Source organism: Acomys minous, assembly GCF_964271855.1.
Source record: "Acomys minous genome assembly, chromosome: 13".
Taxonomy (NCBI): domain Eukaryota; kingdom Metazoa; phylum Chordata; class Mammalia; order Rodentia; family Muridae; genus Acomys; species Acomys minous.
In genome coordinates this window covers 87279335-87306246 of record NC_140495.1, presented here as the reverse complement: position 1 = coordinate 87306246, position 26912 = coordinate 87279335, and the positions used below count along the sequence as shown (strand labels likewise).

Sequence of the window (26912 nt, the reverse complement as noted above, 5' to 3'; positions counted from 1 at the left end):
GAGACTCACAGCCAAATATTGGGTGAAGCATAGGGAGTCTTGTGGGAAAATGGGGTGGGGGACCTAGAGGTGACAGGAGCTCCCCATGAGGATCAACAGAGCCAACTAACCAGGGCCCAGAGGGGCTTGTGGAGACTGAAGCACCAACCAAGGACCATGCATGGACTGAACCTAGGCCTCCTACACAGATGTAGCCAATGGGCAGCTCAGACTTCATGTGGGTCTTCTTGTAAGGGGGAGGGGCCCTGATATGGGCTCTGCTGCCTGCTTTTTGCTCACTTGTCCCCGCCCCCCACCAGGCCACAGGAGAAGAGGGTGAACTCAGTCCTGATGGGGTGGATGAGAAAGGGGCCTCCCCTTTTCTGAAGAATAGCGGAGGGGGGACTGGGAGGAGAAGCGGGGGGAATGGGGCTATGACCAGGATGTAAAGTGAATAAGGAAGGAAGGAAGGAAGGAAGGAAGGAAGGAAGGAAGGAAGGAAGATATTAATCAATCAATCAATCAATCGATCATCTCTGGTGATTGATACTGGGCCACCTGCAGAAGATGGTCACATAAGGACCCTCACGTTTGTCAGTTCCCTCTGCAGACACCGAAGGATGCCACAACAACAATGGCGGCTGCAGCCATTTCTGCCTTGGGTCTGAGAAGGGCTATCAGTGTGAGTGTCCCCGGGGCCTGGTGCTATCTGAAGATAACCACACTTGCCAAGGTAGGGCAAGGTTTGTGCCCCTTTCTGACTCACACACCCTCCTCCCTGCCACCTTTGCCTTCTCTCTCCCAGACTGGTAAGATTCCTATCTTTCAGAACACTGACCTTCTGAGCACCATGTGTCCCCTGAGTCATTATTCAGGAATTTTTCAACAGAAAACACCCCCCACCCCACCCTTCCTCCCACCCCTACTCCCCTGCCCGCCCCCCAGGGTGTGATGGCTCACACCTGGGAGGTGGAGGCCAGAACCATTCCTAAAAGCAAGGCCAACCCCAGCTACACAGTGAGACCTGGTGTCAGAAGCAGGCAGGAATGAAAAAAGTCTCTTTAAAAAGAAAGGGGGAAAAAAAAAGGTCAGGAAAAGCTAACTTTCTTTTGCTGTTGCTCTCTGATTCCTACAGCCAACAGAAGCAATGCTACCCAATTTAGAAGTACTGACCCAGTCCTCAGTCAGCAGTTCCATGGAGCCAGACCTAGCTTAAATGATGCTGAGTGATGGGTTCTTCCCCACCCACAGGGTCCTGAGGACTGCTCTCTAGTTGTTAGTGTCTGGGATATTAATCCCATCACCCAAGCCAGTAGACACTGACTGACTGAGCGCCAATTTCTGTCTGCCTCACTGCTGAGACTGGTGTTCACAGGTGGGACCTGGCAGTACCTGGTGTCCTTTGGGGCATTTGCAGGGTCAGAGAAAACGAGCATAGGCATGCCACAGAAAAGCAACCTTACTTTAAGGTTAAAGAGAAATCTGTAGTCTGAGTTTATTTCGTAGCTCAAGGACAACTTGGAAGGCTTCCCAAGTCGGGCAGTGCTGATTATTACCTGTTTAATGGGGCAGTAAAATGGTCCAAACAAAGCGGTTCTGTTGTGCTGCTTCAACGCGTATCAGCAGTGCCCTTCCTGGGCTGCCAGTAAATTGTGTTGGCACCAACACTCATCGTTAGGGGTGTCTCACTTCATGGAGTTAAGCCAGCCTCACTTCGGACAGGCGTTTGGTAAGCGGACGCCTAATCACTATTTCCTGTTCAAAGGAAGTGTGTGGTGGGTAGAGCATCACTGAGCATAAGGTGGAGAGTTAGGGATGCTGGCTGTACTCATCGACTTGCTTCAAGCCTTTCCTGGAGGAAAGAAGAAATAGTCCAGGTGGCGTAGAGGAGAAAGTGTCCCCCAGAAGCCGTCCTTAGCCTCTCCCCCAAGCCACGTTTCTCCTAACAGAATCCCTTTTCACACAGTCCCCGTGCAGTGCAAGTCCAGCGCCATTGAAGTGAGTGTCCCCAGGGAGGTGGTTGGAGGCCTGGAGCTCTTCCTGACCAACACCTCCTGCCGAGGAGTGTCCAACGGCACCCATGTCAACATCGTCTTTTCCCTCAAGACCTGCGGCACTGTGGTTGAGGTGGGTTTCCCTGGTGGATACTTGGTGGGGTGGCCAAAGCTACTCGGGAAGGGAGCTGACACAGGGCGTATGGTGTGGCTTGTGTCAGTGAGATCGGTTCATACCAAAGAACTGAGCTCAGAACAACTTCCACCCTGCGCCATGGTCCTGGAACCACGAGGTATGGCATGAGTAACTTTGCCACCCCTGTTCACCTGCAGCCCTGAGATACCTGTATGTGAGCTATTTTCCCTTATCAGCCCCAGTGGTACCAAGAGGCAGGATACACCCTCGGTGTCCCTTATCTGGAGACTAAGGGTGATATGATTACAAGGCTGGTGGTTCATTTGTGACAGGAGGATAAAGCCAGACATTGATGTAGGCTGAGGTAAAAAGGTTTCTGTTTTCCTTTTCCAAATATGCTCATACCCTCAGAGTGAAAGCACACAGCAGCCCTGAGATGACAACACATAAAATGTAACTAAGGTCTGGGCTGTCCCACACGTGACAGGGCCTCTAGGAGTCCGCGAAACTTGTGGCTTGGATGTGGGTAGAACTGTGTGAACTCACACAAAGGCTCGAAGAACCTTTTTGATGAGGAACGCAGAAACAGCAGTCCACGCTAAGGTGGATGGGCAGTGCAGCCTGCCCTGCAAGGAGTCCTCACCAGAAAACTAGAAAGGACATAGGGGTAGAGATTGCTTCCAAAAGCCTGGCTTGTGTGCTGGGGAGGGAAGGCAGGTTTGAGTCCACAAATACTGGATTAAGCTGGTAGCTATGATCCCACAGTGGGCAAGATGGAGGATGCGCGGAGGACCGCATACAGGTCAGTGTAGAGCCCTTTGTGGTCATATGTTTATGAGTGCTGATAAATGAATCAGAGGGCTAATTACTTTGGGTGAGATTTGAGGTAGCTGAGGAGGAACAGGGGTTCCCCATTTAGGCAAGCTGTGTGGATGGTTTCTATAGATAGCCTGATGGAATAGCCCCATAACCCGCTGGGAGCACTCTCTGGTGGTAGGGTAGAAACAGGCCGCGGGTAAACCGCGGAAACCCCTCTGCACTGACGCGGGTACAGATTCGGGATGAATGGGGGCTAGGCCAGCTGCAGCGGGATCCCAAGTCTGGACTTCCTGCCATATTGTCCTCTTCTTAATGCTGGAGTTTGCTGTTAGCTGATCATCTCCCAGATTAGTTCTCGTGACTACTGCACCACAGGGATGCCTGGGCTGGCCAAGCAGTAGCCAAGCCAGCATGCGGGTTTAGCAGTCAGCCTGTCCTACTAACCAACAAAGAGAAAGGGCTTAGGCAGTTTAAGGCCAGTTTAGGCCAGTCCCGGCAACTTAAACAGCCTCAGTCTTAAAACGCACACAAACTCAAAGTGCCTTGGGCTTCGGGAACTAAATCCGTGATGTTTGGCAAATTAGGTGTTTGGAAGATGTTAAGGCAAGGAGAGAGGTAACTAGAAACAAACCTCACCATCTCTCCGGTACAGGTGGTGAATGACAAAATCGTGGCCAGCAACCTCGTGACGGGTCTGCCCAAGCAGACCCCTGGGAGCAGCGGGGACATCATCATTAGGACGAGCAAACTGCTGATCCCCGTGACCTGCGAGTTCCCACGCCTGTACACCATCTCTGAAGGATACGTGCCCAACCTGCGCAATGCCCCACTGGAAATCAGGAGCCGAAACCACGGCATCTTCCCCTTCACGCTGGAGATCTTCAAGGACCACGAGTTCGAGGAGCCGTACCGTGAGACTCTGCCCACGCTCAAGCTTCGCGACTCACTTTACTTTGGCATCGAGCCGCAGGTGCACGTGACCGGCCTGGAGAGCCTGGTGGAGAGCTGCTTTGCCACGCCCACTGCCAAGATGGATGAAATCCTCAAGTATTACCTCATCCAAGATGGGTAAGCACAGCGCTGGCCACTGCCTCCCTGTTTTGTTTGTTTGTTTTTGGGGGGTGTGTGTGTATGTAATATTTACGTGTCTATATTTATTTTGCATGCACTGGTGTTTTGCCTGCATATATGTTGTGGAGGGGGGAGCATTGAATCCACCACAACTGTAGTTATGGTTGTGAGCTGCCATGTGGATGCTGGGGATTGAACCTGGGTCCTCTGAAAGAGCAGCCAGTGCCCTTAACTGCTGAGCCATCTCTCCAGCCTTCCCCGCTTCCAAAAGCAGAGTTGAGGTACAATTAAATTTGATCATTAAACACAGTGAATAGTTTTTCACTTGAAATGCCTGTGGAATGTCTAAGAAATTCAGTGGGCTGCTAGGAATGTGTTACAGTCTCCCGTATCAGACCACAAGGGACACGGAATTACCCACATGTCACTCAGAGTAGGATCCAGTAGCCTGCTCTGATGGGCAAGTTCTGTGTCAGGAGTCACCGCAGAGTAGGGAAGGTGTTGGAACAGCTTGTGTGGACTCCACTTTCAAGAAGTGTGATAGCCGGGCCTAGGAGCCAGGGCTCAGTGGGTAAAGTGTATACCGTGAGGCATTGAGTTCAGAATCCTAGCACCCAGGAGCCCACTGCACCTGGGTAAAGCAGTCTACCTAATCTGTGAATTCCAGGTTCAATGAGAGACCCTGCCTCAAAAAATAAGGAGGACAGCGATTGAGGTAGACACCTGGCATTGAGCTCTCTCTCTCTCTCTCTCTCTCTCTCTCTCTCTCTCTCTCTCTCTCTCTCTCTCACACACACACACACACACACACACACACACACACACATGTGCGTGCATACACCCATGTGAACATAAACGTACGTCACACATGCATACACATAGAAATAAGAATAAGAAGTGAATTTCGTAGTGTTGGGGAGAGAAGAAATTCTTGCTAGCTTCTAGAGGAAAAAAAAATGGAGCTTCCTATGGCATCACCCAAAAGTCCTGGATGGGAATTTGTTGGTGTGCGGTGGTGTCAGTGAACCTAACTGCTGCCCAGTTCATAAGAAGATCTCTTTCCTCCTCGGCCTAAATGGCATCTGGGACATAGCTCAGGTGGTCAGGCGCTCCAGCCTCCTAGCTGGGGGAAGGGTGTGCTGTCACCCAGCATTGCTTGGGTTCCTCCCTTGTTGGTCCAGTTTCCTTGGAAGCTTCTAATTTGCTTCTGCTTCTTTTCTCTCGACACAGCTCCTGTCTCATGTGACTTGAGCAGTGGTTTTGCGTCCTTGATGCCGTGAGGTCAGCTTCGAGGCTGTCTCTTCCCATTGTTGGGTGGGGATGAGTCAGCTGCTGCCTCCCTGCTGGGAACCCTGCTGACATGTCTGTTATCAGTCCCTGCTGAGGGACTGTCACCTTCTGTTCAGATAGTTCACAGAAGCTGTGCTTTTTCTCCCTTAGCACATGTAAAAGAGAAAAATGTATCTGTGTGTGTGCACGTGCGTGTAGATGCACGTGTACATGAAGATTTTTTTTTGAAATGATTTTGAGTGGGACACGTCACACGAAGATGGTCCTTAGTTTCTCAGGGGAAAATACATTAATGTCTCAATCTGTGGCCTTGGCAATTCAGTTAGTGTGTCCTTCCCCCAGTTTACTATGACAGGAAACTCATAGTAATGTGCCAAACTGAATATAGAGTAAGGCCCCAGACTCTGAAAAGTGGCGGCTTGCTGTTACACTTAGGAGAAGAGAAATGAAACCGTTCGAGGCCACTCGTCACCCAAGAAGATTAAATGTGTGTGCACAGATGGCTCACTCACCTCTGTACTCCCTCTGGGGGACTGTGTCTCTTATACGTCCAGGAAATAGGTGTTAAATCGAGGAAGCCGTCTCAGACAACAGCTATATTAACTCAAGAGTCCTACGAAATGTTACCGATGGAAAGGCAACCTTACTGACTTGGTTGCTTCAAATACTTAGAGCCTTTAACCAAGCAGGGAGCACTGTGCTCGCTCTCTGAGGCTCCATGCATGAAGGCTGGGCTGGACCAGACATCACACTGAGCCCTTGCTTAATGAGGTCTGAAAGATGCCTGTGCCAGGAGGAGATGCCACTTTACCCTTTATCCTCACAAGGCTGGCGTGCAGCCCAGCACTCTCCATCCGCTCTACCTCTGCTTGGGCCAAACGCCTTGGCCGGGAGTGTTTTCTACCTCTGTGGAAGCAATCAGGTCTGACACGCTGTCTGTCCCAATTTTAGCTGTGTTTCAGATGACTCTGTGAAGCAGTACTCCTCCCGGGACCACCTAGCAAAGCACTTCCAGGTCCCTGTCTTCAAGTTTGTGGGCAAAGATCACAAGGTAAGATGAACCCCTTTTCTCACATCCTCTTGCCTGAGCCTTCCTTCTCATTGTCCGGGGGTGTTGACATTCTAAGAGCCTGTGGTTAGGTAGCCTCCGCAATGACCCCTGGGAAGATATAGTCAAACTGGCCATCAAGAAACTCAACGTTTATACATGTTACAATTGCCCGCCCCGCCCCGCCCTGGCATGAATGACTGTACACAGAGACTATTGTAGGACTACAGTCTGAAATCTCTGGATAGCTTAGGGTGAAAAGCCAGTGTTGCCATCAGTTCAGAAAGGGACTAGGGGGGGAACCTCATAGAAAGACAGCAATGGAAGGGGGAGACAACAGAACTCAGAATGCCAATTGGAGTACACAACTACATGGAGAATGTTCTCCGTGGGATGTATGGGAAGCTACGGGAAGTGAGCAGCAACACTATACATTGAGGGTTTTTTTTTTTTAGTGTACCACAATCATTAACTCAGCATGTAATTTTGTCTAGATACATTTTTGGCAATTTCACAGAAACAGTTTGTTAGGTATGTTTTAGAACATAGTTGGTTTTTGTTTTTGTTTTGTTTTTAAAGATTCATTTTGTATACCTGCATATACACCTGCCCGCCAGAAGAGGGCACCAGATCTCATTATAGATGGTTGTGAGCCATCATGTGGTTGCTGGGAATTGAACTCAGGACCTTTGGAAGAGCAGCCAGTGCTCTTAACCTCTGAGCCATTTCTCCAGTCCTAGAGCATAGTTTTAAGAGAGGAAAAGAGGGCCCTAAATAAGTATAACTGGGGGGGGGGCAGGATACAGTGTATCAACATGGAGCATGTAACATGGAGCAGTCCTTAAAGTTCTGAACATGAGAAAAACAGGTGTGAACAAAATGTCATAACAGCACTCGTATTCATGGGTCAAGATGGCAAGATCCTGTGCCAAGAGGCTGTCCCAAGAGGCTGAAGGTGACTAGATCAAGCTTTTGCTGCTGTTGGCAACGTTGAAACACAATCCAAGCAAAGCTTAACAGGGCAGCCTTCTTTTCCACGTTACTCTAAGTGTCCTCTCCAGCCGTCTCATTGTTCCGGAACTCCAGCCGAGTGGCTGACCCTGGCCTAGAAGAGCCTTCTGGAAAGGACTTCCTTACAATAGAAATTCTTGGCCCCAGTGCTACTCCCAGCCCAGGGATTGAAATGCTAATGTCAGGGGACACTGTTTCCCTAAGGTCTCTTCAGTGTATCAAAGTTATGGGTCTAGGTTTTAAGGTCACCCACATGACTCTGTTCCAACTTGGCTACATTTCTAAACGCATGGACTGGGCGGTTTCCTTACCCTAAGCCTTGGGTTCCTGTCCATAAATACACGAATGTCATTGTTACCTCAAATTGTTGCTGCTGTGGCTGAGATGGTGAAGCGCGTGGGACTGTACGTGGCTCTCACCTGTCACCTACAGTGCCGGTTGGCACCACTGTTTTATCATCGTCACCGTTGTTTCAGGAGGTATTTCTACACTGCCGGGTCCTTGTGTGTGGCGTGCTGGATGAACGCTCCCGCTGTGCCCAGGGTTGTCACCGGCGAGTGCGTCGAGGGGTGGGTGAAGGCGAGGCCACTGCTGGGCTGCAGAGCCAGACACTGACGGGCGGCCCCATCACCATTGACTGGGAGGACTAGTTCCCGCTTCCAGCTGCCTTCTCCTCTCGAACACCTTCCCGTGTCCTGCGAGAGCACCAGAGAACTTCCTCGGACACCTGGCTCCTTTAAGTCATGTACTGTGAGTTTAGACAACTGTCCCTCCATGAAAGGACTGGCTGGCTGGTTTAGTCCCTGGGATGGTACAAACACAGCTGTGCTGACCCGTATGGCCTCCGTGGGCCTCAGTTTACGGATCCAAAGAACTATGCTGCCGTCATGGAAGGGCACCTCCCTCATTTCCTCCAGTTCTTTCTTACAATAAAATACCTCATCTATGGCGTAATAGGGCTACTAAACTGAGGAGCTGGGGATAACATCTCAAGCTAGAAAACTAAGATAATTAATTACTAAAAGTATAACCTACACCAGGCATGGTGGTGCACGCCTTTAATCCCAGCACTCGGGAGGCAGAGGTAGGCGGATCACTATGAGTTTGAGGCCAGCCTGGTCTACAAAGCGAGTCCAGGACAGTCAAGGCTACACAGAGAGACCCTGTCTCGAAACGCCTCCCCACAAAAAAATATAACCTACAATCCCCTAAGTATATAATGTCCTGAAATTCCAACCCCAATACAGAATATTTAAAGGAGAATTGAAAGTTTATCTGTAAAATAGTGTGTAAGAGAAAATATAATAGGTTGAATATTGCATAGTAATATTTTTTTTTAAGACAGGATTTCTCTGTGTAGCCTTGGCTGTCCTGGACTTGCTTCGTAGACCAGGCTGGCCTTGAACTCATAGAGATCCACCTGCCTCTGCTTCCCAAGTGCTGGGATTAAAGGTGCATGCCACCGTGCCTGGCTGCATAGTAATTTTTAATGTTTTCATGTTGCCTTGGGTGAAATGTTTTCACCTAAAAATAAATGTATAAGGTGCTTAAGAGCACTGGTTGTGGGACTGGAGAGATAGCTCAGAGTTTAAGAGCACTGGTTGCTCTTGCAGAGGATCTGGGGTTCGATTTCCAGCACACCCATGGTCTGTAACTCCAGTTCCGGGAATCCAATGGCCACTTCTGACCTCCTCTGACCAGACATGCATGTGGTATATAGACATGCATACAATCAAAACATTCATACATATAAATTAAATTAAATTTTAAAATTATCAGCATGCATGTAAGTGGTGCAATGGCTGTACTATAAGCAAAACTAAATTTTAGTCCCATATGTCCTAAATATTGGTATTCTGTGCCCTCAGTTAGTTAAGACAATAGGAAAAGGTATAAAATTGTATCAAACTCTTACTTTGCAGGTGCTCAGTAAATTTTATTGAAATAAATATCATAAACTACAATGTTATCTGTTGTTGAACTCAGCTCCTGATACCCCAGTTAACTCCTGACTTTACATATGATCATCAAAGGTTTCTTTCTCTTTCTCAAAGTGGCTGCCATGAACAATTCTTTTTTTTCTCTCTCTCTCTCTTTAATTGTCATGTGGGACGATTGACAATTCTGATTCAACCTAACGAAATTAGGATGGGGAAGAGAGGAAGCAGACTTTTGGGTCAGAAATCAGCAATGTCTCTCTGTAAATGTCTAAAGATGACTGTTTTAGACTTTGGGGGCTTTCAGTCCTTGTCATGATGTCTCTCCCTGACATTGTAGGGTAAGAGCGGCTTGAAACAAATAGAAACAAATATAAAAGCAAGCATGGCTGTGTCCAGAAAGGCTGTACAAAATGGCGGGCCAGTGTGACTCTCACACAGCTTAGAGTCTGCGCATGCCCATGGGGGCAGGCCACCGGAGGGAGAAATGGAACCTTGGGGCCCTAATTCTGGCCGACCTTCAGTGGGCAAGCCCCTGCTCTTCCCGTGCTTGTCTCTCGAGCACCGTGGGAACCCTCACGGGCAGAATTCACTTACCGGCCTGGACTCCGTGCTCGTTAAGAGAAGCAGAGCTAGAGGTGAGAATGGAATTCATTCATCTCTCCTCAAGTTTTCTAAAAAGTGCGCTTTATTAAATGTGAAGTCCTAACTGGCAAATGGAACATGGGCCAGAGAAAAGTCCTTGTCTCCCAAATGTTTGGGCCCCCCCGGATTAGGCTCATGACTATGATGATCAGCGAGTTGTCTCTCAACTAAGAGCTGAATTTCCAGGCTTGTGTTTCTTGGCTGGGGAGACCGGCGTTGAGTGAACAGACTTCAGACTCTGCGCGTCTTCTGCTTAACTTTCCTCAAAGGACAAGGCCTGCTGTCTTCCCTTCTCCAGCTCCCGGTCTCCAAAGGGTTGGAAGAAGAAAGGACGGCGGCACTGCTGTCACACCGCCGCCGTCTCCGAAGCTGAGCTCTGGGGTGACTGAAAGCCTGCAAGAATCACCCCATCTTCACAGCTCTTCTTTCTCCTCCTCAGCACAGATGCAGGCTGCCCGCTGACTGTTCATAAAGGGTCGGCAGCCCAAGGTCCACACCGTGTTGAACACAGTGTCAGCCAGGGAGTCACAGGCTGCTTGAAAAAGATGAATAGAAATGTCACGGTCAGTACGCATCCAAGGCGGCGTATTTCCAGTGTGATCCCCAGAGGATGCCAGAAATGGGATCTGGAGGACCAGCATACCCTTAAGAGAGGCACTTTTGGAAAAGTTCCCCTGCAGTCCAATAAAGCAGATCCGCTTGCTGGTGCCCCACCTTTGTGGCACCCCTGAAGAAAGGCATTACAAATTCCACACCATCGTGGTTTTAGAATACGCACTCGGACTACACAAGGTGCTTCCCACAGCTTGCCCTGCGCAAGGGTGGGGTGTATAGTCACTGATGGAAGGGCATGTGTATGAGAGAGAAGCTCATCAGTCACTCTCTTGGGTACCAGAGACACAAACAGACAAACTACATCATCCCCAACTCAAGGATCTCATAGTTTGGACCAAAAAGAGGAGAGTGCAGACAGGACAGCAGCTAGTTATTCTGTACCAGGAGGGCAGTAACCACAGGTGGCTAAGCTCATGGAAAGGTTCCCGTCCCTTGGGAGAAGGGGCTGTGAGGGAAGGCATCCCAGGAAAAGACCTCTGGTTCACTAGTGTAACAGATACCATGGACACAGCAGAAAATTTAGACAACTTAGCGGAATATGAATTCTCTGCTAAACTGACTCAGTAAGACAGGAAATGAAAATAGATTGTTTGTCCCTAAAAAAATACATCTCCGAACAGGGGAATTTTTACTAGATGTTCAAAGAACTAACAGTGATTCCTTCTAAGTGCTTCCAAAACTCAGGATTTATGTCTGTTTCATTCTATGAGGTCAGTATTATTCTGATAACAAAGTCAGACAGAGAAGCCACAGGAATAACAAACCACTGACAAATATCTCTCATGACTCAATGCAATATCTTTGACAGACACTGGTCAGCTGGACTCAGAAACCTATAAGAAGACTCACACCATGACCAAGCTGGGCTCATCCTCAGTACACACGTTGGTTAGGAACACTAAAATCAATATAGCATACCACCTACCAATAGAACAAAAGTCACAGGCCACATTTTGCAGAAAGACTCCGCCTTTCCATGATAGAAACACTCAGAAACCCAGGAGGAGGACTTCTGCCTCTGACAGGGAGCACTCAGGAAGAACCAGTAGTCATGCTCAGAGCTAACGCTGATGCCTCTTCCCTGCAGAACAGGAAGAAGGTACAGGGAAATGCATTCCTAACCCTCCCATTGAATGGGGTATTTACAGTTCTAGCCAGAAAGTCAAACAAAGAGAAGGTACGCAAATTACGGTATGATGTGCTGATGACATCTTATATAAAGAGGGAGGAATACACTGAAAACCTGCTAGAAGTAATACATGGATTCAGCCAGGTTGAAAAATAAATCAAAAGGCAGAAATCAGTCAATTGTCTTTCTGTACATCATCAATAAATCACCTGCCAAGAAAAATTAAAAGGCCAGAGGAGGAAGGGCTCCGTGGGCACTTGCCACACAAGCCCAGCACAGCCTGAGTTTGATTCCTGGAGCCCACATACAAAAGTTGGAGTCGGGAGTGGTGGCACATACCTTTGGTCCCAGCCCTGGAGCCAGAGCCAGCCTGGTCTACAGAGTGAGTTCCAGGCCAGCCAAGACTATTTAGTGAGACGCTGTCTCTAGTGAACAAAACCAAAACTAAAAGCTGGACCTGGTGGCTTCCAGCCACCATCTCAGCACCCATATAATGAGATGAAAGGCCAGGTCAGGACGATCACTGGGGAGACCGACACTAGAAAGGTGACCCTTGACCTCCACATTGGCTCCATCACAAACACACGTGTAAAAATTAAAATTTAAAAAATAAAATCAAGAAAACAGTTCCATTTACTATAACATCACAAAGAGGAAAAAATACCCCCAAAAAGTACAAGGCCTATGCTATGACAGTGATAACACTGTGGGGGAGGAAATGAGTGGAGATACAAACAAGGTGAAATGCACTCATGTTCTGGGACCAGGGAACATGGTATTTTGTAAAATTAGCAATACTAGAATTTATTCACCGATTCAAGCAGCGCCCTGAGAAGGACAGCTGTCATTCTTGCAGAAACTAACAAGCCGATTCTAAAATTCCAAAGGAATGACAGGTATCTGCAGTGTCCAGAGAACCTGACAAAGTACGAGAGTCAAGGGCGCATCTCAACTTCCTGATTCACCACAGTGCTGTGGTGACAGGGACATGGGCACCTGTGTGGGTCAGCAGGATAGAACAGCGTCAGCAGACAAGAGGCCACCGTTTGCACTTTACAGGTTAATGCGGGAAAGAAGAGTATTTCCAACATCAGTGTCAAGTCAGCAGGATATGTCTACACAACCAGGTTGAACCGGTCCTTACATTGTATGCAAAGATAATGAAAGCCTTAGAAGATAAAGATCAGTAGGGTTTTTTTGTTTGTTTTGTTTTTGTTTTGGTTTTTTGTTTTTTGTTGTTGTTTTTTTTTTTTTTTTGGCCTTGGACTGGTAAAGCCTATTACTACATGTGACGGCAAAATACCATTGATGAAAATAAATGTTTCACTTCATCAAAATTTAAACTTTCTAGGCTTCAAAAAACAACAAAGTAGATGCTTCTGTGGCCAGGTCCATCTGTAACCCCAGGCCAGAGGCTGAGGCAGGGGGATCAGGAAACTTGTCATCAGTCTGGGCTATGTGTAAAGTCTGTCTCAAAGTGTGTGTGTGTGTGTGTGTGTGTGTGTGTGTGTGTGTGTGTGTGTGTCTGTGTGTGTGTGTGTGTGTGTGTGTGTCTCTGTGTGTGTGTCTGTGTCTCTGTGTGTGTCTCTCTGTGTGTGTGTCTGTGTCTGTGTGTGTGTGTGTCTGTGTCTGTGTCTGTGTGTGCTTGGAACCGTAAATCTGACAAGGGACTAGACAAAGGGCTCTCCCAACTCAGTGACAAGAAGCAAATGAAAAGGGGACAATGAGCCTGGGTAGATGCCTCTTAAGCCCTTTATACGTCTGACATTATCAATTGTCAGGGGATGCTCACGGGCTGTAACCTAAGCAATAACGAATGTTTACAGGAATGTGAAGAGACTGGGGCTTTGGGGATGCTTGGGAAGACATTTTGTTAGGTTATCAAACAGTTTGACATATATTACTTGAATAATCCAGCAATTTCTCATCTATCTTTGTGTATGAATGTATGAACACACACACACACACACAAGAATGAAAACATGGTTTGTGCAGATACTCATATGCCAGTGTTCATGGTGGCAATTTTTTTGTTTTTGTTTTTGTTTTTTGAGATAAGGTTTCTCTGTGTAGCTTTGGCTGTCCTGGACTCTCTTTGTAGACCAGGCTGGCCTCGAATTCACAGAGATCCACCTGCTTCTACCTCCCGAGTGCGGGGATTACAGACATGTGCCACCATGCCCGGCTCATGGTAGCACTATTAAAGCCAACCCAAATGCCAACAGATAAAGATGACATGGGAAGGCGTAGAGTGGGCTGTGATTCAGCAAAAAAGAAAAAGGACCTTCTGATATGTTCTGCAGCACAGATAAATTAAAGAAGATGGTCATGGAAATCCATGTATTTTGATTCCATTATATATAAACTCCAGAACAGGCAAATCAATAGAGGTAGAAATTAGATTCACACTTGCCCTGGCCTGAGCAGCGAGGAGTTTCAGGAAATGGCCCTGACTATGGGGTTGTGTAACTCTGTAGGCATATTCAACTAATATTTAAAAGAGCTAAAGATACGTGAATTACATTTCAAATACACTGGGGTTTTTTTGTTTTCGTTTTTGGTTTTTGGTTTTTTTCCTTTTGTTTTTTTCAAGACAGGGTTTCTTGCTGTGTAGCCCTGGCTGTCCTGGAACTCGCTCTGTAGACCAGGCTGGAACTCAGAGATCCACCTGCCTCTGCCTCCTGAGTGCTGGGGATTAAGGCCTGCGCCAGCACCGTTCAGCCTCAAGTGCACTGTCTTCATACCGCCAACAAATGCTCCAACGCTCTACCCAGCAGGAGCCTTAGGGTGGAAAGCCTGGGTCTTCAACACAGACAGAGATCAGTACGGGAGTCCCAACAGAGATCAGGACGTCTGCAAACAACACTGGCTTTGGCTGCAGGCAGAGGCTACCAGATTTAGATTGCTATTAAAACATAGCCGGTCTCAGCGGATGGCCCTCACTTGATGAAACATTAAGAACAGAATTTGCAACAGCCTAGCCTAGGGGAGAGCGATGAGACAAAAAACCAATAGGCTGTTGGCCTAGAGCAGTCACGTGACCTGAGCGTACATCAACAATGGTTCTTTCCTACCCTTTGTGGACACGGATAGAGAGCGCTCCTTTTCACAAGGCCCAGTTAAATATCCACGTTCCCAGCCCCTCACACATTTGCATTACTACTATATTCTGGAAAACTATAAACCACATCCAAGATTGCTCCCACAGTTGGTATCTCTGGGGCTCATAGGAGCCTGGTTTCCAACCTTTCCCAGCTGGAAATTGAACGTTAACACTGGGCTATCATGTTCTGGCTTCCGAAGTGGAGGTTAAAACCTTTTGGACAGTAAATTAGGAAAAAGAAATTACAGAGTCCGAGCTGGGAGCTGGGCGTGTTTAAAAATAATTACCCAGAAGCACTCAGAAAGCTGAACACACACAAAAGAGGATTTTTTTTTTTTAAGTTCCTGGCCAGACTAAGAGCAAACTCTGAAATGGGGGCTTTAGCCAAACCACATGTTCCCATATACAGGGACTACTGAGTGGAAAGTTATTTAACAGGGCGGGGAAGACTTTTCCCCAGTCTTTAAAGGCAGCTTTTTATTCTCTGTAAAAAGCATTGCTGAGGCCTTTTCCAGCAGGGAGGGCGCATGGGCAGCATGATCTCTCATAAAAGAGCAGCCAGTCTCTCCCTCTGCCTTTCCAGCCAGCTCTGTCCATCGATCCCGTAGTGTCCCTCCTCCCTTACCCTCCTCCCTCTGGCTCCATACGTGAAGACAGGAGCAAAACTCACTGCCACCAGGATGTGTCCTTAAGAGACCTACCTTCCACGTTGGAGACAAAGCCCAGGCTCCGCTTGAGGTCGGAGCAGATGGAGTGGAGACACCATCGGAATTTTGCATCACAGCGGTATTTGTTGGCACCACAGGTGTCATAGCAGACATCCAGCTGGTTGCAACACTTGGTCATGGCTGGGATGCCCAAGTCCATCTGTGAAAGTGATGCAGGAGAGTGCCACGTTTAGAGCAGAGACCTGAGGCAACCCTGCCCACCTCACTATGAACCAGCCTCTTCTCACGTGTGTGCCACATATTAGATCAGGGCAGGGACACCCAGGACTCAGAAGAAGCAGCTCCAAGTCCCAGGATGCTAAGTTTTAATGTTATTAGCTTCATAAGCGACTCTAGCCTATTTTTTTTATCTTTCGTTTTGTGATATTAGTTATTTTCAAATCCACAGCCATGTATGGTGAGGAAAACAAGACCAGAGAGACAGGCAGGACAGAGCACAGGGAGAGTCACGTTCAGTTAAAACTTAAAATTTTGCTCTGAGAGTCCGTTGAAGAAAAAGATTCATTCAGTGACTACTATTTTTAAAAAATTTTTAAAAAACCTAAACTAACTGGTGCATGGCTGGCCTTTCTCAGTGACATGTCCTCTCCAGCACTGTTTTAAGGGTGTTGGGGAGAATAAATGGGGTGCAGGACACTAAGTGCCCAACCACAAGAGGAATGAGGTCAGCCCACAGCATCACACAAGCTAAGCACCCAGTCAACAGCTGCACCGACTGTGCATAAATAAGACATGAGGGCATCACACAGAGTTGGGAAACAGGGATTTTGGGGACCGTGGAAAGAAGACTGAGAGCATTGTGAGAAATAAGGGTGCATGGGCTTAGTGTGGCTCACCTGGGAGAGCGCTTGCCTAGTGTGCATGGAGTTTTATCCTCAGGACTGCACAAACCGGGCTCAGCAGCACACACCTGTACCCCAGCATTCAGGAGGCAGAGGCAGGAAGATCAGAAGCTTAAGGCTATCCTTTGCTACATTTCAAGCTTGGGGCCAGCCTGGACTACGTGAGACCTTGTCTTTAAAGAAGAAAGTGGAGGAGATTAAATAAAATGAAAGTAGACTCAGAGCAAGAAGAGAGAACAAACAGGTTAACAAGTCAAAGTGTGTCAAAGGTTTTAGCAGGAAATGTATGTACATGCACATGCATATAAACATGCTTGTACATGGAAGAAGCTTTGCGGGCCTTAGGGTCTGGTTCCCTGGTGGGATCTGATGCACCAAGTTTGAGCCTCGGTACCACAAAATGAAACTTGTTTGACAAATTGATAAATAGCTTTGTCTTTCAGGTTAAAGTTAACACATAACCCTGAGCAAGAAAGAGATGGTTTAAAAAAAACAAAAACACAGATAGGTGCATACACAGTGGTGCATGAGCACACTCAGTGGTGCACGAGTGCACTCGGTGGTGCATGAGTGCATTCAGTGGTGCATGAGATCACAGAGCAGGTGAGGTTAGTACTAGGGAGGTCATCTTAGAAGCCTTTGCAGTTTCCTGATAATATAGGCTTAGTTTCCTGTTTGTTTTTTTCCAGACAGGTTCTTATGTAGCCTAGGCTAGCCTCAAACTCATTATGGCCTTGAATGGATCCTCCTGCCTCTACACCTGGCTTTGGAGGCTGAGTTGTGGATGGGAGATGGTGCCAATCTGTTTTCAGCGTGTGTGTGTGAGGAGAGCACCATCAGTGATGGTACGGCCTCTCCACGCTAGCCCCTTTCGGGGTCTCTCTTATTAACCCAGGGCCACCTGATGCAACATAAAAGACTTTCACAGTTTAAAATGTCCTCTTAAGCAAAGCAAAACAACAACAAAATCACATTAAAGGCTGCTCAGCCCGCTAGGTGAGGCACAGGCCGTGCATTCGAAGTCTTCATAAGCTGCCACTGTCTGATGCCCAAGACAAAGGAGTTTGCCAGGCCCTGGCCCCCAAACTAAAACTACGCCACAACAAAGCAACTGCCCACTTGACTGAATGGGGGGTTCCTGAACTACTTCTAAATAGTGTGCATCCATTTGGGTTTTTGTTTTGGTTTGTTTTGGGTGTTTGTTTGTTTGTTTGTTTGTGTTTGTTTTTGTTTTTTGGAGCCAGCCTCACTCTGCAGCTCTGGCTGGTCTTGATCTCACAGAGATCTCCGCTCTTTCTCCTGAGTGCTGAGATTAAAGGCGTGCACCACCACTGCACTGCATTAACGATCAACCAACTCATCCTTCCCTTGATTGATTGGTTGATCAATTTCCACAGCACTGGGGACTGAACTCAAGGTGGTGCACATGCTAAGCAAGTGGTCTACCACTGAATTATACAGCTAAAAATGTGTCATTTTTCTAAGTATACTCAGTTGAGAGGATATTCTTGCTATGTTCACACATTTGCTGCTGATTGTGAACCAGCTGGCCCCAGGCCGTGCAAGGGACAAGAATACTACATCTAAAGAGACACCTTCCTCCAAAACATTTAGTTTCATACACTTAAGAAAACATACTCAGCCAATAGCAGTCAAGCTTCCCCCTGGCAGATCAGTGTGTGAATCATCCTTCTGACAGATGCATGGAAGCTGCCCAGAGCATGGAGGCCCTGTAGTTTGTGCAGAAATTTCAACAGGTGAGCAGCAGGTCAGCTAAAAGATGGGTCCTGGAGCTGCTTACAAGATTACTGCCCAGGGACATTCTTGAATCAGCTAAAAACTGGGGCTTAACTGTGTGCATTAAAATACAATTCAGGGGGCAGGTGCGGGGTGGCGCCTCAGAGATTAGGAGCACTGGCTGCCTTTCCAGAGGACCCGGGTTTGATTCCCAGCATCCACATGATGGCTCACAATAATATGTGATGCCAGTCCCGGGGATCTGATGCCCTCTTCTGGCCTCCATAGGCATTGCAGGTAAAAACACTTCATAGGCACAGACAAAGCTGCAGGCAAAAACATCCATAGACACAAAAAGATACCCATGCACACAAAATAAAATTTAAAAGAAAAAAAAATATATATATACTTAAAGAAACCTTCAAAGAAGACTATTCGGGGCCTGAGATGGCTGCCAAGAGTTCAATTCAAAGAGTCCATGCAAAAGTCAGCTTCCTCTAACCCATCAGGGCAGGATAGAAAAAGAGGATCCTCGATGCTGTGACCACGAAGTCTAGCTAAATTGGCAAGCTCTAGGCTCAGTGACAGATTTTGTGCGCGCGCTCTCTCTCTCTCCCTCTCCGTGTGTGTGTGTGTGTGTGTGTGTGTGTGTGTGTGTAAGTGTGCACATGCGCGCAGCACATGCATTCAGGTGCAGTTTGTGTGTGTGTGAGAATTCACTTGTTTTTGTTTTTGTTTGTTTTGTTTGTTTTTGAGTCACGGTCCATTGTTGGCCTGGAACCTATAAATCGCTTATTTTGCTGCCTAGGGAGCCATAAATCGTGATGGATGCTTACCATGGTGATTTTGGTGTTCACAAACACCAGAAACTCAGCTGAGGGACAGCAGTCTTTGAGAAAAAGAACTTAAATATCTTCCTTAAAAATTCTCTCCCTTGCCCTAGTCTAGTTTAGAGTACCAAGCTACACTGTTCCAGTAGATTCCTTAAGTGATTGCTTCTACCAGTGATAGCTCTTGTATCACTCTTACTTACTTAAAAACACATCAATCAAGAAGGTAATATTAGTGGTACGTACACTTCCTGGTACCTTGATACCCAGGAAATAGGAACCGCAACCATTGGGTTCCTGAGGTTTGTAGCCGGGTCTGGGCATCGGTGCCTTTCCTAGCAGGAAGGAGGGAGAAAAAATAGTGGGAGAAATATTTAGGAGTCAAACATTTGACATTTATCCATCAAATAAAAATGTCCTAAAAGCACATTCCATTTTTCTTTTAAATGTCACTGTCCCTCATAAGATATTCACATTAAATAGGAGGTGAGGAGGAGGTCACAAAGGAATTCAGTTTCCTATTTTACAAACTGAACTATTCCCTCCAGACAGAGTGGGGCCACCCCGCCCCCAAATAAAGAGCAGCACACTGCCAGTCACACACACATCGACAGAGTCAGAATCTGTGCCATTAAAAGAGATTAACTTTGCGTCGAAGAAAGCAGAGGGAGCCTCCGCAGGTGCAGACGGAGCCTCGCTGGCCACCGTGCAAAGCAGACACCTGATGTTCAGGAACTCCGTGGGAACAGTCTGGATGCTTTGACTTGTTCATGGGGCTTGAGAATCACTCTACAATCTTGCAAATGTGTCAAAGACGCTGGTTTCGTTGTATAAAGGGTATCCGTGATATAACCTTGATGTGACTGCTTCCGGCCCTAGCCTGTGCTTCCGACTGTGACAGAACGAGCAACCTCTGCCGCATGCTCCTGTCTCCATGAGCTCTACTGTGTCCTCCTTGCCACAACACACACACACACACACACACACACACACACACACACACACCCCTGCTAATCCCTCTGAGACCATGAGCCAAGATAAATCTTCTTAAAATTGCTTCTTTGGGGTGTTTCTGGCAGAGATAAAAAGCATAGTACACGGCCAGGTGTGGTGGCGCATGCCTTTAATCCCAGCACTCAGGAGGTAGAGGCAGGTGGATCGCTGTGAGTTCGAGGCCAACCTGGTCTACAAAGTGAGCTCAGGACAGCCAAGGCTACACAGTGAAACTCTGTCTCAAAAAAAAAAAAGAAAGAAAGAAAGAAAGAAAGAAAAGAAAAGAAAAGCACAGTATAGGAGGAGTAGAATTTCTAGATCACCTGTTGATGTGTGTTTAACTTTTTGAGGGTACCACACACAGCTGTTTCTCCTAACAGCTGGACCATCTTCCATTGTCAGCAGCAATGCACATCCGTTGCTTCCAACCCCTCAGCATCCTTGTCCTTAACTACAGGGATCCAGAAGGGGAGATCTCCTTCTCCTGCCCTCTGGACCAGAAGGCCTGGGTTCCACCCGTTCCTGCAGTCGCTATGTGCGTGCTTGCCTTGCCTTGTCCTTTAGCTTTTTTTCCCCCTCTTGGACTCGATCTTTCTGCCCTTCATATATCTTTACACATATTAATCTCCCATTTTATATTTTACATTTCTTCCTCTCTCACTCGAATGCTGACATGCCTCATCCAATCTATTTTCTTGGTCTAGTTTAAAATATTGTATTAGACTGTTTCATTTATTAATTTTCTTTAGATCAACTAATCTGTCCAATTGATCCACTGAAGTTTTTCTTTCAAATACTGTATTTTTCATTTGAATTCTATTGATTCTTTAATTCAGATTTGTGTGTTCACTTTTCATTAAGTTTTTCTTGTAACACTATGTTTTCTGTTTATTCGGTAATTTGAAATATTATATTATGATTTCGAGTCTTTGGGGTGCTGATTCCCGGTTTGTTTTGGTTTTGTTTGGGCTTTGGTTTGGGGTTTTATTTTTTGAGCCAGGTCTTACTCCATATAGCCCAGGCTGGCCTTGAACCCAGAGCCTCCTGAATGCTGGGGCCACAGCACGTGCTGCCATAGTTGGCTAATTCTCGCATGTTGAGTGCTGATCAACTTTTCCCCATGATAGATAATTGATATGGAATGTAATTTTTAGTAAGAGTTCTTTAAAAAAAAAAAGAAAGAAAGAAAAAAGATTTATTTTAGGGCAGGAGAGGTGGCCCAGTGGTAAAAAGCTCACACTGCTCTTACAGAGGACCCAGGTCTGGTTCCCAGCGCTCAAGTCAAGTGGCTTACAGCCATCTGTAGCTCTAGCTCCAGGGGACCCAACACCCGCTTCCTGGCTTCCATTAGCACTGAACTCAAATGCACATACCTCACAAACGCACACACATACGTATCATTTAAAAATTAAATTTAAATTTAAACCATTTATTTTGTTTTTAATTAGGTGTGGGGGGTATGAGTACGCAGGGGCTGATGTCCGCGGAGCCTGAGGTTTTGAACAAGTATGGGCGCCTCACGAGTTCCTCTTCTTAACCGCTCACCCGCCTCCCTGCCCCCTCAATTCTCCTCTCCTGGCTACGGAGAAGCCATTGCTTTGGCAGCGGCGTGCTAGAACTGCAAGCTGTCAGGGTGCACTCTGCCACTGGCCTATGTTGCGCCCCTCCAGCGCTTTTGCTGTAACTGAGTCTCAAGCTGGGTACCCACAGTTACCGCTCAGCTGGCTTTCCTGGGGGGGGCGGGGCAATTAAACACTGGGCGGCCCCTGCCCGTTTCCTGTGTGTGGAGTGTGCTGGGGCTGCGCGTGTTTCCAGGGGTCCTTCTTCACCTTCGTCACTGACAGGAGGAAACGTCTTGCTTCTTCCTTGTGGTATTGGGTTGAGATTTTTGCACTCTCTTTGCACGTGTGGGTGAGTTCATGAGTGTGCGTGCATGCACGTATAGTGTATTGTGTGTGCATGTGTGCATGTGTATGGCATGTGTGTGAGTGTGTGTGTGAGTGTGTGTGTATGTGTGTATGGGGTTCATGTGCATGTGTGTGGAGTGTGTGTGTGTGTGTGTGTGTGTGTGTGGTATATGTGCAGTATGTGTGATATACGTGTGCGGAATGTGTGTTTGTGTGGAGTGTGGTGGGGTGTGGTAATATGTGTGTGTGTGTGATGTGTGTGTAGTATGCGATGTGTATGTGCGATATGTGTACATGCATGTGTTCTGCATGTTGGAGGAGGTACTTGGCGTCTGCCTGTCTCTGCCCTGCAGTGCTGCCTGGCCCAGCTTCTGCACAGGAGCTGGGATCTGGATGCAGGACTCCGTAACCAGGTGTCCCTGCTGGTGCTGGCCGCAGGAAGCTGCTTCCGGGCTTGAAATCTTAGTCCTAGCGGCAGAGGCAGGCGAACCCAGGCCTCGATAGCACGCTCCAGCCTGCAGCTGCTGGTACGGTTTTGATGCTCTGAGCCTAGGCACCAGCAGCGTGCTGCACTGGCATGTAGATTTATTTCCAGTGTGGTTGACAACTTGGCAACTCTGGTCCCTTGGTTGGCAAATGGCGGCTTCCGTCACCGCCAGCGTTTTTGTAACCTTGCCAGCTAGAAGTGGGCCTCGTCTGGTTTAATGATCAGGGGCGGGAATCAAAACAAGAATAATATTTTATGACATGTGAAGATTATATGAAATTCAAATTTTAGTGCCCATAAAGAAGTTTTACTGGGGCCCAGCCACAGTCATTTATTATGTATCAGCTGTGGCTATTTTCACGGGAAAAGAAATCACAGAATAGTGCTACAATCTTGAGCCGAGGACGCTTTTCTAATCAAGATGTACAAGTCAGAGATCGTAAAGAAAGAGACTGACAAACTTGTTCTCATAAAATCCAAAACCATCTAAGGAAAGTTAACCCTACAAAACATTTGTGAGACCTCAGGACAGAGGTTCTAGGAAGAGTCAGCCACGACACCCAACAATGCCCCCTCCAGGCATGTGTCCTGCGCTCTTGACCAACCTTTCTCCTCTTTTTTTGTCACTAGAAAGATCCAGAAAAGGTTATATCATAGATCTGGGGTGCGAATGTGTCCTGTGGAGGATGGACTTTCCTCGCCCAGCTGCTTCCCCTGAGGTGCGGGCGAGGGCACAGTGCGCATCCGCCCGCCGAGCCCCCAGGAATGCCCATACAAGCAGCATGTTGATTTGGAGGCAGAGATCGGGCATCCGTCCCATCAATACAATAGACTTTGCATGTCGAGCACTAACATGAATTAAGTTGCTTCCTGGTTCACTTGTCTTGATCTCCCTGAATCTGGTTCTGCTTAAATATCAAAAGTCTCAACCCCTGGGAGCCCTTTCTTCTCCAGCAAATGGAGAGATTCGTCACCCCGGCACTGAGCCAATCTACTGAATCCTAAAACTTTGGGTGTTTCTCATTTCCCGGGCTTCTGAGAATCCAATGAAGGCTGTAAGAACACCCTTTGCTGGGTAAGTAGGCACACTCACGAGGAGTGGAGTTTTTCTACCAACTTTCAGACAGATAAAAGCGTGTCTAAACATTTTTTAACGATGGAACTGGAGCTCCGCCGGTGGAGTGCTGGATGACACGACTCCTTGCAGTTGATACCCAGACTTAAGTACACCTGGCATGTTGGTGTGTGTTTATGATCTCAGTGGGGGAGGGGCAAGGGGATCACAATTCAGGGTCATCCTTGGCTACATAGAAAGTTTGGAACTAGCCTGGGCTATAGGAGGCGCTGTCTCGAGTGACTTAGAAAGGTAGAGATTTGCTAGAGCGAAAGCCTTCAGAGTGTGAAAAGGAGCAATGGCAGAGCAGAAGCGATGGAGAGGCAGGAAGACGGTATTTGCAAATTCTGCAGCCAATGAAGGGCCAGTGTCCAGCCTACAGGAAGGAGCAATGCATAAAGCCAGCCGACTTTAGAAGAATATTTCCCGCAGGCAGTGGTGGCGCACACCTTTAATCCCAGGGTTCAGGTGGCAGAGTCAGGCAGATCTCTGACTTTAAGGCCAGCCTGGTCTACAGGGTGAGTTTCAGGACAGCCGGGGCCACAGTGAGAAGCCCTGTCTTGAAAAACTAAAAACAACGACAGCAAACCCAGATGTTTCTCAAAAGACAAGCAGGGGACTCAGCACTCACTCGGCAGCTCACAACCGCTTGTAATCCAAGTCCCGGGGATGTTAGCGCCCTCTTCTGGCCTCCAGAGGCATGAGACACACACATGTCATACACATACATACTGCAAGCAAAACGCCCCTCACACGTCAAATAAACAAGAACAAAAACCGTGTTTGAGGAAGCTGAACAAGTGATGGGTGGACATGAAAAGATGCACCCCCTTTACCAGGAAATACAGATGGAGATGGCAAGGAGACATCACCTTCCGCGGGCTAGAACGGCAAAAAGAAACTCCTACCCCAAAGGTGGGAATATGAGTGAATATAGCCATTTTAGAAAGCGCTATGGAGGCTCCCCAGCAAATCAAAAACTAAAATCAGAACTGCCGTACAGCCCAGCCACGCCATGTCTGGGATACATCCAGCGGAACTGAGCACTGTCAAAAGACAGCTACGCTCTCCTGCTCACTGCAGCACTATTTGTGACAAATAGCAACACTGGAGTGGATAAAAAGAAAGATGTGTGTGGCACAATGAAATGCTATCCCACCTTAAGGAGGAAATCCTGCCATCCTGGGACTGGAAACCATTGCACTGAGTGGAATAAATCAGAGAAACGCATACTATGTGATCTCAAATACGGAACCTAAGAAAGAAAAGTCAATTTCATAGAAATAATAGAAAGGCTGAGGGGAGAAGGAACTGGGGAACAAGGAGATTTTGGTCAAAAAGGCCCATTTCCGCTGGAAGAAATAAGTTTTAGTAATCTACTGGACTCGTGATCATAGCCAGTGATAATGTGTTGTAGAGGTCTATTATGATTTGAACCTAAAATGCTCCATGGGGACTGGGAAGATGCCTCACTGGCTAAGAACATACACCTGGTGCTTGGTGTGCATCATCAGGACCCAAGGTCCAATCTGTAGCATCTGTGTAAAAAGCTGGGCGTGGCTCATACAGCTGTATTCCCCAAGGACAGGATGGCTGGCACTTTCTGCCTGCCCGCCTCGCTCCAGGTTCCCTGCCTCAGGGAACGAGGTGGTGAAATGCGATGATTCCAGACACAGATGTCCTCCTCTGGCCTCCATGTACATACATGGGTACACACACACACACACACACACACACACACACACACACACACACACACATAGCTCCCCAGGGGTTTCTCTTTTGTGTGTTACTGATGGCACTGCGTCAGGAAGCTGAGGAACACTAAGAGAGAGGGTGTGTGTCAAAAGTAGCTGTCCAGGGCCAGGCCTTTGAAGGCTACACACAGCCTGGCTGTCTCTGCTTCCCAATGCTGCCTGCCGAACCAGCCTCCCCTTGAGCTCTCCTAGGCCTACAGCTCCTCCCTGAGCCTTGCCTTCCTTCCGTAATAAACAGAGACGCTCTGAAGTTCCTGACCCAACCAACGTAAGCCCTTCCTCCCTTAAACTGTTTCTAGCAAGTGCCAGAGCTTTGAGGAAAGTAGCCCAATCTCAAGACTGCTAAAAGAACAGACTTGACACTCTCACCACAGATAAAAGGTAAGTTGGCGAGAGGCTCAGCGTATGACAACCAGCTGTCGAGCCTTTCCTTGATGGATAAAAGCATCAGGTTTTCTTCATAAGTATCCACTGTTATTTTTGTTGATTTAAACTTTTTTTTTTTTTAAGATTGATGGTTAAGCATCCTTTTCAGGGAGGTAGGTTGAGAGGGGAATCTCGGGTCCCACTGTGTAGCCAGGTTGGCCTGGACCTTGAGTGTCTCCTGTCTCAGCCTCCTCAGTAGCTAGGATCACTCCTTCCACAAACAGACGGGGGAGCTGGCTGGTCCCTCCCAGACAGGATGCCCAACCAAAATCTGCTGAAGTCTTTTGATGCCATTTTGCTAGAGATGGAAGAGCAGGCTTGGGTTCGCCGTTTTACAAGACGTTCTACTGTTAGCTGTTTGCTAAACCTTGGGTATTATTGACAATATCTGTGTTGATTCAAATGGCAGCAGACATTAACCCTCTTTTGCCTCCTCAGCGGAAACAAGGCAGTGGCCTGGCCCCCTGTTTATCCATCTAACTTTGGGTAAATGTGAGGCTGAGGGGCCCAGGACTTGGCGCCATGACATCATCACAGGGAGCTGCAAGTGGCCTTTTGCATGTGACCGGGAGATATTAAGCATGGTGGTGCTTTAACCACTATCTCCTGATTGGACACTTAGTTCTTAAGAAAGCCTTTTTCCTCGCCCCAGAGATTGAGGGCCAGAGGTGTAAGACATTATTAGCATATGTGTCCCAGCCCTTCTGAATGTCTCCGGAAAGCTAGGTTTTGTCGGCTAAGAAAGGATTTCCCAAGCCTAGCAGGCAAAGTAGACTCAGCATTTTCACTTGTGAGCCTCACTCCAGTCTCCTCACAGGAATTAGTTGACCGCTTGGATTTCTGATGTCACCACACCTGAATGCTCTGTGGCAACTTGGCCACCGAACAGATGTGACCTGCTGGGTTGCCCGTGACACCCCCCTCCACCCCAGAGAAGGCGCCCGACCACTTACCATATCGGCAACGATACTGACAGATTCCATTCTTCCCTCCTAGCAGCTCCATGAAGGAATCCACGTAGCTGTTGACCGACTCGAAGCTGCCCCGCAGGTGCCTCAGGCCCCAGTCCGAGTAGGACTCCTCTCCCTCGGAGCTGGGGTCGCTCTGAGCCAAGCTGCCTACCAGGCTAAGCCACAGGAGGATGAAGCCACAGGGCAGCTTCATCCTGCACACAAGTAGGACGCCACTCATGTCCCCAACCCCCAGCCAGGGTCCCAGGAAGTCCCGGACACACACACACACACACAGCCAGCCCTGTGTCCCGGGCTTATCGGAACAGCCAGTCTCTGTTCCCCAGAGGTGGACTTTAAACAC

The 26912-nt window shown here is 47.8% G+C and overlaps 2 protein-coding genes across 6 annotated transcripts in view; one reads left to right on the top strand and one right to left on the bottom strand.

Moving 5' to 3' along the window:
• OIT3 (oncoprotein induced transcript 3) overlaps window positions 1-7998 on the top strand; it is a gene marked incomplete at its 3' end in the record, with an annotated part of 20426 nt that extends 12428 nt beyond the window's left edge. The window contains exons 5-9 of the mRNA XM_084753573.1: window positions 578-712; window positions 1946-2106; window positions 3581-3996; window positions 6241-6340; window positions 7825-7998. Of these exons, the coding sequence (XP_084609699.1) occupies window positions 578-712; window positions 1946-2106; window positions 3581-3996; window positions 6241-6340; window positions 7825-7998 (986 nt within the window). The remainder of the gene's footprint in view (window positions 1-577; window positions 713-1945; window positions 2107-3580; window positions 3997-6240; window positions 6341-7824) is intronic.
• PLA2G12B (phospholipase A2 group XIIB) lies at window positions 7958-26912 on the bottom strand. 5 transcript variants are annotated; one of them, XM_084753604.1, is made up of 4 exons: window positions 26552-26894; window positions 19161-19249; window positions 15479-15644; window positions 7958-8043 (listed from the first exon to the last, which is right to left on the bottom strand). In XM_084753604.1, the coding sequence occupies exons 1-4, from the start codon at window positions 26787-26789 to the stop codon at window positions 7976-7978; spliced, it is 561 nt and encodes a 186-aa protein (XP_084609730.1). In that variant the 5' UTR covers window positions 26790-26894; the 3' UTR covers window positions 7958-7975. The 5 variants fall into 5 exon arrangements, with proteins under 5 accessions (XP_084609730.1, XP_084609727.1, XP_084609728.1 ...); XM_084753601.1 differs by lacking the exon at window positions 7958-8043 and adding an exon at window positions 9439-10465 and having other exon boundaries at window positions 26552-26912; XM_084753602.1 differs by lacking the exon at window positions 7958-8043 and adding an exon at window positions 9439-10462 and having other exon boundaries at window positions 26552-26912.

Coding starts and splice junctions, on each gene's coding strand:
- PLA2G12B (XM_084753601.1), bottom strand. CDS start 26,789: ATGAGTGGCGTCCTACTTGTGTGCAGGATGAAGCTGCCCTGTGGCTTC. Junction 15,645..19,160: donor GTATCAAGGTACCAGGAAGT/GTACGTACCACT, acceptor TCACTTTCACAG/ATGGACTTGGGCATCCCAGC. Junction 10,466..15,478: donor CTTTGTCTCCAACGTGGAAG/GTAGGTCTCTTA, acceptor ATCTTTTTCAAG/CAGCCTGTGACTCCCTGGCT.